Source organism: Bipolaris sorokiniana (genome assembly GCF_000338995.1).
Source record: "Bipolaris sorokiniana ND90Pr unplaced genomic scaffold COCSAscaffold_4, whole genome shotgun sequence".
Classification (NCBI taxonomy): Eukaryota; Fungi; Ascomycota; class Dothideomycetes; order Pleosporales; family Pleosporaceae; genus Bipolaris; species Bipolaris sorokiniana.
In genome coordinates, this window is record NW_006911898.1 from 668,003 (window position 1) to 680,317 (window position 12,315).

At 51.2% G+C, this 12,315-nt stretch overlaps 5 protein-coding genes across 5 annotated transcripts; 3 read left to right on the forward strand and 2 right to left on the reverse strand.

Annotated features, from left to right (window-relative positions):
• Window positions 1–1,235: 1,235 nt before the first annotated feature.
• On the reverse strand, window positions 1,236–5,077 carry COCSADRAFT_84405 (uncharacterized protein; the record flags this gene model as incomplete). Its single annotated transcript, XM_007699638.1, has 4 exons — window positions 1,236–1,493; window positions 1,553–3,329; window positions 3,596–4,590; window positions 4,646–5,077. The coding sequence occupies 4 exons, from the start codon at window positions 5,075–5,077 to the stop codon at window positions 1,236–1,238; spliced, it is 3,462 nt and encodes a 1,153-aa protein (XP_007697828.1).
• A 112-nt stretch (window positions 5,078–5,189) lies between these two features.
• COCSADRAFT_296904 (uncharacterized protein) lies at window positions 5,190–6,779 on the forward strand. Its single transcript, XM_007699639.1, has one exon. It carries the CDS (start codon window positions 5,259–5,261, stop codon window positions 6,618–6,620), a length of 1,362 nt encoding a protein of 453 aa, XP_007697829.1. The 5' UTR covers window positions 5,190–5,258; the 3' UTR covers window positions 6,621–6,779.
• Window positions 6,780–8,237, reverse strand: COCSADRAFT_296905 (uncharacterized protein). Its single transcript, XM_007699640.1, has one exon. It carries the CDS (start codon window positions 8,087–8,089, stop codon window positions 6,938–6,940), a length of 1,152 nt encoding a protein of 383 aa, XP_007697830.1. The 5' UTR covers window positions 8,090–8,237; the 3' UTR covers window positions 6,780–6,937.
• Window positions 8,238–8,364: 127 nt separating this feature from the next.
• Window positions 8,365–8,949, forward strand: COCSADRAFT_296920 (uncharacterized protein). Its single transcript, XM_007699641.1, has one exon. The coding sequence runs from the start codon at window positions 8,418–8,420 to the stop codon at window positions 8,937–8,939; it is 522 nt and encodes a 173-aa protein (XP_007697831.1). The 5' UTR covers window positions 8,365–8,417; the 3' UTR covers window positions 8,940–8,949.
• Window positions 8,950–9,143: 194 nt separating this feature from the next.
• COCSADRAFT_84666 (uncharacterized protein) lies at window positions 9,144–10,677 on the forward strand (the record flags this gene model as incomplete). Its single annotated transcript, XM_007699642.1, has 3 exons — window positions 9,144–9,501; window positions 9,569–9,605; window positions 9,687–10,677. The coding sequence occupies 3 exons, from the start codon at window positions 9,144–9,146 to the stop codon at window positions 10,675–10,677; spliced, it is 1,386 nt and encodes a 461-aa protein (XP_007697832.1).
• Window positions 10,678–12,315: the final 1,638 nt, after the last annotated feature.

Here is a 12,315-nt window from a genome sequence, read left to right on the forward strand (position 1 = left end):
TAATTTTCCCTAACCAATCGTGGTCAGCAGGGGAAGAGATCCTTCTGCTTATTACTTGTAACAGCGTAGCGCAAGAACGCTGAAAGATTAATGGTGCTGCAGATTACTACTAAGTAATGCGAAGCTACAAACTAAGAATACTACTGTTATTCTACTATAGAGAATGCCTCTACCACCTCTAAAGTGCGGCATTGGCAAACCAACACTCTGAGCACTTGGTCATGCTATATAGACATGCATAGCACGGCAATTGTGCACGTGCTGGGCCTAGAATCCGTGAGGCAAAGCGTAGTGGATATAGTATTGATAGGGACGACGGTGAATACAGCTATGAGTTGTCTTGCAGATAGGCACAAAAGTATATCAGTCAGAATGAATTGAGACGAATCCTTGAGGAGTTACCTTAGGTTCGGATGAGACTATGTACTCTATGCACGTGACTGTGGCCTCACTGGCGGTGCCAAGCCAGGTTTGAGATATCGATAACGTCACGTGAGCCCTTCTTGTTCTTTCTCCAAGTCCGCAAAGATTGATTTTCTGCGAATATGAAAGGTTCATCTTTGGTATTCTGGTACATACGACCACCGGAAATTGAGAGCTAGCCATCCCGTCTGATCTGGCATATATAAGCAGTTTACCGGCGGATTAGTAGTCAGGTGGGTGACCACTGGCGAATCCCCGCTGTCGTATGTTTTTGCTCGTTTTTTATCTTTTGCTCGATCCGTGTAATTTACTTAGGCAGGATCCTGGTATAAGGACATATGTAACAATTAGGAAATGTACTAGATATTAGCTCTCAAGAACTTCTACATGCCGCATGTATGACCTTGCAAAAAGTTGACGTCACGTACAGCGCCCTGTAGTGCTTCTATTTTGGTTCCTTACTAGTTCTTCTACTTATTCCCCAGGATCCATTTGTTTTCAAGGCAATTGCTGCCGACGGCCTTTAAAATTCACCGAAAATTGGGACACACCAAGGACAATATTGAGTAATTCATGAACCGTAGTAAATAATAGAAAATAGAAACTTCTCAATCCCTCCAAGGCTGAATCACCTCTACATGACTGCATCACCATCCTCGTATGCCCTGGATATTTTGTTGAGTCGAGAATTGACTTGACATCAATAGCCCCACCCTGAGAAGGAATAAAGCAACTCTCATAACACCCCCAGACATGGACATCATTCTCCTCCTCCTCCCTTGTTCCCCGCATCTCTCATCCAATCCACCAGCCTAAAAATCTGTTTTCCCACCCATAACTTTCGCCGCATTGACCGCATTCATCTTGGCCGCCCAACCCTGCGCAGGCACAATCTTGCGCACGGTTCTAACCTCATCGGACGCATAGCCCGGGATGCGGATATTATAGTTGCGCTCGAGGATGACCTGGATATCGCGAATGTCTAACTGGGGAGAATCGCGGAGTTTGGAGAGCTTGCAGGCGTTGCTTATGACATTATCAACAAAGTCGTCTGCGAGTTGGAGGACAGCCTGGGTAAAACAATGTTAGTTGCGAGATTAGTGAATTTTGGAGAAGTGAAAGACTTTACCTCTTCGACTTCTGGTGTAAGGGCTTCTTCTGAGCCACCTGTGACTTGGCGGACGAGCTCGTCTAGCTTGCGCTTGCTGAGGACACGGTCGCCGTCACCTTCAAGCTGGAAGGGCGGTGGTCGCGGGATGACGGGCTGACCCATTGGTCCTGGCGCACCGTTTGTAGGGCCACTCATAGTTGGCCGCGCTTGACCCATGTGGACGGCTTGCGGTGAGGTTACGTTCAGGTGACGAGGGATCGGCATCTTGGGGTTGTTCATTTGCTCGCGCTCGCGACTGCCAAAGTTACCACCTTGTCCGCCTTGCTGCATGGGTGTGTTTGTGCGCTGGGGGTCGGTGTAGGATCGGTTCGCAGCACTAACGGCAGCTTGGTGAGAGAGGGGAACTGGCGGACCGGTTCCGGTTGCAGACTGCGGGTGTGGTGAATTGCTCTGCTGGTGAGCGTTGGCTTGCATGGGATTGATCTGAGGTCGCTGTTGCTGGTGAAAGTTTTGTTGCTGCTGTTGCGCGAATTGCGGCATTTGATTCGGTGGCATTGTTTGCGAGTGAGGCACTGGTGGCCGAGCCTGTTGTTGAGGAAGTGAAGGTGGCATTTGCTGGTTGAGTTGCTGTTGCTGTTGCGGTGGTTGTTGCTGATTCCCCTGGTTTCCCTGGATGTTGTATTGTTGTTGGGGCTGGGATTGCTGAGGTTGTGGCTGTTGCTGCGTTTGCTGCTGCGTTTGTGGTTGCGGCTGCTGTGGCTGTCCACCCTCAACCTTGATATGAGGCTCCTCTTTTACCTGAGGTTGCGCAGAGGCATTGGGCTGCGATGGCTGTCTTTGAGGCGGCTGGGGTTGAGGTTGTTGTTGCGACGACTGCTGCTGTTGCGGTGGCGGCGGTGATTGTGCTGAGTTTTGGCCTTGGGTCTGCGCCTGTGCCTGGCCCTGCGAGTTTTGCTCGCGCTCTTCCTTCCACTGCTTCTGCAAAGCTCGAAACTTATCAATTTGTGCCCTCATATTGGTATGCTCCTTCTCGATCTTGCCCTTCAAGACGAGTAGATCTTGTGGCAAATCTTGTCCGTTGCTTTGTCGTTCGCTCAGTTGTTGCATGAGTTTCTTTCTACTCTCGTTCAAAGAAGCCTGCTTCGCTAGCATGTTCAAGTAACCCGTCCGATATTCTTTCAGCTTGACCTCATACTCGGGCGTGCCCGGCGAAGGTCCGGTCAACGGCCCCTGCATAGGGAATTCGTGGACGTGCTTTACTATAGCAGGATCCACCTGGCCGCGACCTTGGTTTTGGCCTTGGTTAGATTGCTGTTGGCCGACTGCCCCCGCGGTGTTTTCGGCGCGAGCCTGGCCGCCTTCTTGCTTGACGGGGTTCTGGTTCTGTTGGCCAACGGCATTAGGCTGGCTTGCTTGTCCCTGGTTCTGGTTTCCCTGCTGTTGCTGTTGCTGTGCCTTCATCTTGGCCCTGTATTGGCGCTCGCGTGTAATGAACTTTTGTGACCATTCTGTCAACTTCTGGCGAGCATTGGTATTTTCCTGGCTCCCCTGCTGGTGCGTGTTGCAGATGTTCCAGAAATTCTGCATGATCAAGCGATACTTTTGCTTCTCGTCTTCAGGAAGACATTGCAGTTTGAGTATATCGTCAGGACGTAGCAGCTGTTGCTGCTGGCCGCTGTTGGGCTGCTGCTGGGGCTGGGGCTGCGATTCGCTCATCGTGAGGGCTGCGGACTTCCGAACCGCGCGATCAAGGTCGTCTAGGCAGTGTACGAGATTCGGTGGGATATGGATATGACTTTTAGAATCGCGTACTTGTTGCGATTAGACGAGTGGGCGCGCGGAGAGATGGGGGTTTACGTCTGAATTATGGTGGCCGGAAGGATGAGGTTTGGAGTCGTGGTTGATCGAGGAGCCAAGCCAGCACCCAACCGTCGCGCGTTCCTTCAACAGCACGTGCACGCGCCATTCCCGACTATCGAAACAGAGACACAGCAGCACTGCGATGACGATAATCGCATAGATTGCAATCCTAGCTCATATTATTATTATTATTATTCTGACGCGTCTGACACCTGGCTATCCTCGGAGGTGGTCTTCCTGGATCTTGCCTTCAACGCCCTTTCCCGGGCATTCCTAACCTCCCATTCAAACTCCTTGAGTGCCCTGAGCTCGCTACCAACAAACAACAGCCCCATCAATCCGTCAACGACGCCCACACTGAACCCCAGGGTGCTCAAAAGCATCAAAATGAAAGCAACATAGTTTTTTGGTGACCACCACACACCAATCAGGCACCCAATGGAGAATGATAGTTGGTAGAAGAAGTGCCCTATTCGTAGCTTGCGCTGCACTCGCTCCCTAGCCTCGTACTTCATGGTTGTAGCCAGGATCTCGTCGTAAGTCTCGATAGGCAGGAATCGTTCGGGTAGGGCCGAAGGAGATAGCAGAGCAGCTGCCAGAGCAGTCGGAGTCCTCGTCAATGTCGCCTCCACGGAGAAATGGTCACTGAGAGAGCAGTGTAATGTAGGGTGGCGCATTGCCATGCCCACATTCGCTTCCTTCAGCTCCCACTCCGCTGTCTCTTCCTGTGTCTCTGGGTTCTGAAATCTTCCACTGCTGTAGAAAATGTAATCTAGCCGCTTCGCATTGGGGTCTTCGACGGCAGGATCGACCTGCACGTTTTCGCCCTTGGCAAGACGCCTCTGTTGTCCCTTGTTCCACCTCCAGGAGTTAAATTCGCTGTCACATGTCGCTCCATTGATAGTCATGTTGAACTCGGCAGACGGCATTGGTACGCATCGACGGCGTTCAACCTCGTCCCTTGCTGCGCCGATCGAAGAATCAGGATGTAATATGCGCCATACATCGCGGACTCGCGAGTGCGTCTCTATTATACGGTGTGCGAGGGATAGCGGAATCATGTTGAAGTCGCCCATGCCGATTACAAGATGTCCACGTTCGGCGGCTGCACGCATGAGCTTTGTGATTTCCCATGCTTGGGCTGTGCGGTGGCAGATGTAGGAGTCGTGGGGTTCGCTCTCATAAGGGGCGTGGAGCTATTCATGTCAGCGTGTGCGTTTCGAATACCCGTCAGAAGCATTGAGAACACACATGTGTACAGAAGACTTCTGCAATATCTCCCCGGGAAGGTCCCATTTGTATTTTTGCACAAGCAACACCTTTACCAACAAACCAGTCTCCACGGTAGAATGCAGCAGGCCGTCCATTGAGCGGATAGCGCACCATGTTGCTCTCGATGATGGGCCACCGTGACAAGATGACTAGCCCGCCACCGAAGATACCACTGTGGTAGAACTTTCCATATGGCAGTATGTGCTTTGTCTTCTCACGAATCGCATGGTAGTCTTCCTGAGTCCAGCACTCTTGTAGGCCAACGATATCTGGCTGCGGACTTGCAGCGGCGATTTGAACACCGATTTCGGTAAGACGTTCGCTACGGAGTTTGGAAATAAATTTGAGACCCCAACAGTTGAGGGAGAGAATTCGGATATTTGAGGGTGATTGACCGGTCTCGGAAGTCATGGTGAATATAATATGTATTACCTGGAGAATAGCGGAGTGCAAATGCAATGATGCAACTGGGGAAATAGTTCCTGAAATACGGCAGGGGTGCTCCTGACCGCCCGCACGCTAACGCCCATATTGCCGATCCGTCGCGTTTTCCCAGTCCAACACCAAACAACTGGCTCCTTCACATTCAGCGATGGACGGCACCCCATCTCCCTCGCCCAAAAGACGACATCAGGACGAGGATGCGTATGACGATGAGCGGCCGCGAAAACGCTCCCCCTCCCACACACCGCACAATGCCTCACCAAGTTACAGGCTAGCAGAACGGCCTGCGCGCCGGTATAGCAGAGACAACAGCGATGATGAACAGCGGGAATATCGAGATAGAAGACCGTCTTACTCACGGTCAAGGTCACGCTCACCACGTTCGAGCTCTTCATCGCCAAATCGACGACGGCGCACCTCTCCTGCACCACCACCAAAACCGACCTCCCTAAACTACTCTCCCACCCTGATTCTGCGCGGCCACAAGAAAGGCATTACCTGTGTCAAGTTTTCTCCAGACGGCCGCTGGCTGGCCTCTGCGTCTGCAGATTGTACCATCAAGATCTGGGATGCCAAGACCGGCGCACTTGAACACACACTTGAGGGTCACCTCGCCGGTGTTAGCACAATATGCTGGTCGCTAGATTCCAAGATCCTCGCAAGCGGCTCAGACGATAAGAGCATTCGGTTATGGGATACAGCAACCGGCCTGGCACATCCCATTCCGTTCATCGGTCATCACAACTATATATACAGTATAGCGTTCAGTCCAAAGGGCAACATGCTTGTTTCTGGCTCCTACGACGAAGCAGTATATCTCTGGGATGTGCGCGCTGCTCGAGTTATGCGCTCCCTTCCCGCACACAGCGACCCAGTCGGCGGTGTCGATTTCGTTCGCGACGGCACGCTCATCGTCTCGTGCTCACACGACGGCCTCATCCGTGTCTGGGACACGGCAACCGGTCAGTGTCTCCGCACCCTCGTCCACGAAGATAATGCGCCTGTATCGTCGGTCATATTTTCACCCAACGGAAAGTACATCCTAGCCTGGACATTGGATTCCTGCATCCGGCTATGGAATTATATTGAAGGGAAAGGCAAGTGTGTAAAGACGTACCAAGGACACACAAACAAGAAGTACTCGCTTTTGGGTACGTTTGGCACATACGGCGATTGTGAGGCTGGCCAGGAATATGCTTTCATAGCATCTGGCAGTGAAGATAACAGTGTCATCCTCTGGGATGTGAGTAGCAAAAACATACTTCAACGGCTCGAAGGCCATTCAGACGCCGTATTGAGCGTCCACACGCATCCTTCCGAGAAGCTGATTGCTAGCGCGGGACTAGATCGTACTTTGAGGTTATGGAGACCGAGAGAAGGCGGAGACGATAAAGAAGAAGAAAAGACGAATGGATATGAGGAGACAATCGTCGAGAACGGGATCAAGCAGGAGGAAAGTAACGGATATGAGCATGATACTTTGCCTCCGAATCCTTTTGCTGAGACATGAGCGTAACCTGGTTTTCCCAGACACGAAGAACGAAAATCAGAGAGAAAGAAACTAGAGGTAATGAAGTAGGTAGTTTTAGATACCCCGTACTATTGCTCAAATGCCGAGTAGGCAATCTTGCCCATCCTTTTTCTCTACGTCATGTGAGGCAACGCAATGTCTCGACGCATAGTACATCAACTCCCAAATCATGCCTTTTTCATCCGCATAAAAAGAAACTTCCAGCCAGAACGCCATTGTGCTTGATGAAAGCATCCCAAAACGCCATGCAATGCGACCTCTTACTTGCCCCCTAGTTCACGTCCACTCCTGCCTTCTTAGCTAAAATGTATACCCTCCTGATTAAACGCATACAGCAGCTTCAAGAAATCGGCTTCATCACACAACCGCGCTCGCTTATCAGCAAGTTGCGTCTCATCCTCAAGCACCTTCCTAACCTTCTCCCGCACAAGCTCTGCGAGCCTACCCTTGCGCTTGCGATTCGCCCCGTTCTTGCTCTTCTTGCTTTCAGCCTGGAGCTGCTTGAAGAAATCAGGGAGCTCATCGTCTGGCTCGTCGGGATCAGAGAAGCCCTTGAACTCGTCGTCTACATCCATGGTTTCGGCCTCTTCTGCTGCGGTGATTTCACTGGGATCAAGCGGTGTGTCGTCGACGGGGATGTCATTTTGTGCGCAGTAGAGACGGTAATTACTAGCGAGGAGTTCGAGGACGGCTGCGGTACCCATGAAACTAGCGCGCAGCGTTCTGTTCTTTCGGACGAAGCAGATTCGCAACAAACCGTCCCACTCCTCATATGCGATTTGCGGGCGCGGGTTCTTGGGCTCGATGCGCACAACGTTGCTTTCGACTTGGGGAGGGGGGTTGAAGTTGTTGCGCCCGACTTTCATGACGTGCGAGACTTTGGACCACATTTGCACGTTGACGGAGAGGCGCGAGTAGAGTTTTTCGCCGGGTCGCGCGAATAGGCGCATGGCGAATTCACGCTGGAACATGAGTACGCAGCACCGCGGGGGGTATTGCAGCGCGAGTAGTTTAAAGACCAGGGGAGAACTGATTTGGTAAGGTGTGTTACTGATGCACACGTCGAATCGTGGAAGTTCGGCCTTGATCACATCGCCCAGCCGTATTGTCAGTCTCTTTTCTTCCGGTGAGCCTTGTACTCGCTTTGTCAATTCTGCTGCCATTCGCGGATCCATTTCTACGGCTGTCACTTGCTTCACCGCCTTGAGTATCAGAACAGTCAGGTTACCGGTACCAGGACCGACTTCCAGGACGTGATCGCTTTGCTTGAGGTGCGCTTTTTGAACAATGGCCGTTGCGACACCAGGGTTTTTGAGGATATGCTGGCCGAGGTCCTTGTCCATCTTGAAAATTGAATGAGCCGCTGCCGCCTTGGCTGATGTCGGTTTCGAGTAGGGCGAAGAGTTGTTGTCAGCACCTTTGCTGCGCTTTTGCTTTGCTTTCGGCATCTTGAGTGGTTGTGGGTAGGTTCTGGAGCGTCGTCGGCGGGATTTATAGCGATCGTAGCGAGTCGGGTTCTATTACAGAAATACAAGCGAAACAATGTTTCTGATCTACCAGGTGTCTCTAGTGGATGTGAGGATGTGACGCTGCTAGTGACAAGTTGGTGTCGGTTGTTGGATATAGGGATAATTTTTTGGGTGTTGCGGACTTAACGCGGGGTTAAGCAGCGCATGTGAGCCCGCGTTTATACTGAACGCGTCCCTTGTTAATGACGTCTGTTGCATCTTTCCTTCTATAGTTGCATCAAGTCTTCACATCCTTCATTACTTCTATATGAGAGTAGACTGTGCGAAAATAGAGAACTCTGTTTTGTACCCTCTTCGCTGTCGCTCTTTTACAGTTTTTGCATACACTCGCTATCTCCTACACCACCCGTTGTCGAAGCCGCACCCCTATTTCACCTTCCCGGATACAAACAGCAATTGCTGGATCCAAACTCCATTTTTACACGAAAAACCACGTTTACCTGTCTTTGATAAGGCAAAGCCCGCTTCGACACGCCCAGGCCGACCATCACCCAGAAATTGGTCCGCAAATGCCTTCAGGGGTCCATTGAGCTGTTTACCTTGTCGCCACCGCTTTCGCTCATTACCATTCACTTCTTTTACTCAAATCACTGGCCTACCGCCTCATAACCTTAGGGAGTTCCTCAGTCCTTTCTCCACAGTATCAACAGTCTTTGCTAGCTCACAAACTCCGACTGCAATTAGCAATAATCTTCAAGCCTCATACATCATGGCTAAGCCACTCGAAGGTACCACTTCTAGCTCCTCACTCTCATCAATTTCTGACTAAGTAAACATAGTGACCGAATCTGTTACTATCGTTCAGTCTACACAAAATGGCAGGAAGAGAAAGGTGGAGACAACTTCGCGTACGAAAAAGGCTACAGCCCAATACACCGTGGTAGAGGAGGCTGTTGCAGTCACCTCCAATTCACCTCGAACTAGCAAGCGTGCAACGAAGAAGGTGAAATATGAACAGGAAACCGATGACGAGATGGTCGATCAACAAAGTGACAACAGCGAAGGCAAGCCTAAGAAAGCCTCGAAAAGAATCAAGAAGGTGGCTGCTCAAGAGCACGATGCAGACGCCAAGCCATCAACACAACCAAAGCGCAGCACTGTGAAGAAAGCCGCAGTAGAGGCAAAGTCCGATGAGGACGACACAGTTGAAGACAATAAAGTCACCAAGAAGACTGCCAAATCTACGAAAAAGAAGGCTGAAGACGTCGATGAAGACAAACCTAAAAAGGTTACCAAATCTAAAGCCAAGCCGGCGAAGATTCTACCACCCATAGCAGAGCGTACCAAGGATATCAAGCTGCGAGTTGGCGCCCATGTGAGCATTGCCGGAGGTTAGTTATGCTCATCCATTTTGCTTTACTTAGAACATCGGCTGATATGGACCGAACCCCCTTTTAGGCGTACACAATGCTATTATCAACGTCGTGCATATTGGGTAAGTACTCTACCTCTTGCACTTCAGAAGTTACGCCTTATGGAGGCGCATACTATACATGACTAGAACTGACGTTGCTAGTGGTAACGCCTTTGCTATGTTCATGAAGAATCAACGCAAGTGGGAAACGGTCGATATGGACCCAGAGCATGCACAATTCTTCGTCCAGTGGTGCAAAGACCATAGCATAGACGCCGCAGAGTGCTGCTTACCTCATGGCTCATACCTGGTCAACCTCGCACATCCGGATCCTGCACGCAAGAAACAGGCCTATGACTCTTTTCTCAATGACTTGACGCGTTGCCATAGGCTCGGTATTCGGTATTACAACTTTCATCCAGGCAATGCTAACGCGACCACCCACGAAGAAGGCATCCGGATCATTGCTGAGAATCTCAACAAGGCACATGCAGACCCGGAGACTGGCAAAGTTGTTACAGTTCTTGAAACCATGGCAACCCTTGGCAATACCATTGGTGGCACCTTTTCAGACCTCGCAGCCATCATCAAGCTTGTCGATGATAAGAGTCGTGTAGGGGTTTGTCTAGACACGTGCCACGTTTTCGCCGCTGGTTATGACCTCCGCACCCCCGAAGCATATGCTGAAACGATGAAGAAGTTTGACGAGGAGATCGGTTTGGAGTATCTCAAGGCCTTCCATATCAACGACAGTAAGGCTCCTTTGTCAAGCCATCGTGATCTTCATGCCCGCATCGGCACTGGCTATCTCGGGCTCGAATCCTTCTATAACCTGATGAATGATGAGCGCTTTCATGGCCTTCCTATGGTTCTCGAGACACCAATCGACGTGACTGACAAGAATGGAAAGAAGGTCGAGGACAAGGGTGTCTGGGCCCGGGAGATCAAAATGCTGGAAAGCCTTGTTGGCATGGATATCGATTCTGAGGAGTTCAAGACACTGAGTGCACGTCTTCGAGATGAAGGCGCTGGTGAACGCGAGCGTGTTGGTGACCAAGTACAAAGAAAGACGGCCAAAGACGCGAAGCCTAAGAGCAAGAAAGCGGCCAAGAAGAAGGTCGAGAGTGAAGAGGAGGATGACATAGAAGAATAAGCACCAAAGCACCTAGGCTGCTTACCGCCGCCACCGACGAGATGGATGACGCATGTGGGGGTATATGGCTGCAGCGAAAGGCTCGGCTCGAGTGTATAATTCTCGCTAGTCTTTTGATTGATGTTTGGACTAGCTAGTTTTGAAAGGGGCGTATTCGGTGCATGGGTCTCGTAGGGCGTGGACAATTTCACATCTGAGGATATCCTGGGTTGGCATTTTAGAAGCGTCGATTCGGTCACGATATGCTTTGTCGGAATCTATACAGCGTAATGAGCACAGAAAATTCGCTAGATAATACATAGGGAAGGAGTGAGTATACTGCCATCAGAAAGAGGCTTGTGTATGTGGATGATACAAGTCATGGTTGTAATATGCTCAACCCCCTGCCTTAAGTAAATTAAATCTGCAACTACTGGATGATAATTATTGGTGGGCCATTTGCAGGAGGGTCAGCAAGCTTATCCCTTGGGCGCTAACGCTGCGACGAGGCCTTAGGTAGTAGAATCGGCAGTGACCAGAAGTGAGACGGCGATATTAATTCCTAGCTGAAATGTGGTCGAAATGCAACCATTGCATACAATAGCGTCTGTCTGTCACAATCGGCCCTTTGGAGCGTATACAACTGATATAGCCGGGTCTTGAACTGCGTGCTACAGGAGTAGGGCTGTGTGCGGGCCGGGAATAAGGAGTTTTGTGACGGCGACCGCGAAGGCGAATAGGCATTGCCACGATCCTCCCGCGGATACAGTAGGCAGACTTTCCGGATCACGAGCGCGGTTAAACCGTTGGAGTAGCGATACGCCGTACGCAAAAGTAAGTAACAACCGAGGTTTGTAGTATAAGGCGGTGGAGGAGGTTAGTTAGACGTGCCTATAGCTACCACTGTACTTCGCCTCAATGCACACCGATGGTCCACGATTGCTAGCAGACAACGCATAGAGGGCTCGTACCTGCCACTCAGTTGCAGATTTAGGCTGCAGATATCTTATCAGCCCTACAAGCGGTAGTAGGGCCCCTCTTACATCACTTTAGTTGCGTCTGTGGCGGCCGGAATGCCCGTCGGTAAAGTGGCAGACGTTGGAAACGGTGGTGGCTTTGAACATATATCTCCGCGCGAATAGCATATGAGGCTCCTTTTGCCATAGTCGTCCATGTCCGCCTTGGGCGCTGGGGAGCAGCGACGATCTTGTACGGTGTGGGAGTCACAAGATGATGGCTTGCGGTCCATGTGTATCGTATAGTGTGGGCTCTAGCAGCGGGGAAAGGGGATGGTAAGCAGACGGGGCGCCAGCGGAGAAGCCGAGCGGTCGGGAGTGGGCATGTATGTGTGTATTAAGCCTTCATCACGAGTTTGGGGATGCCATAGGGTGTGCTGCGGTTGGTGTCTGGGGCATTTGGGCTTGGCTGTGGCTGTCGCTGCCCTTGCAGTCGGGCCTTCCGTCGTTCGCCCACACTTTGCTACAGTGAACACAGGCCATCTGACCGGCTCACGCACCGTCTTCGGCCGTCCTTCTAGCCTCGTCGCAGTCACGACACTACCCGAGACCACTCTCTGTCTCCCCAACGTCATATCCAGCCCGGCCAATCAATCGCGCCCCGGTCGTATACGCGTCAGGACTAGCCTCCTTGGGCTTCATG

Bases quoted from the DNA above. Each gene is read 5' to 3' on its own strand.
- COCSADRAFT_296905 (XM_007699640.1), bottom strand. From the start codon at position 8,089: ATGCCGAAAGCAAAGCAAAAGCGCAGCAAAGGTGCTGACAACAACTCT.
- COCSADRAFT_296904 (XM_007699639.1), top strand. From the start codon at position 5,259: ATGGACGGCACCCCATCTCCCTCGCCCAAAAGACGACATCAGGACGAG.
- COCSADRAFT_296920 (XM_007699641.1), top strand. From the start codon at position 8,418: ATGAGAGTAGACTGTGCGAAAATAGAGAACTCTGTTTTGTACCCTCTT.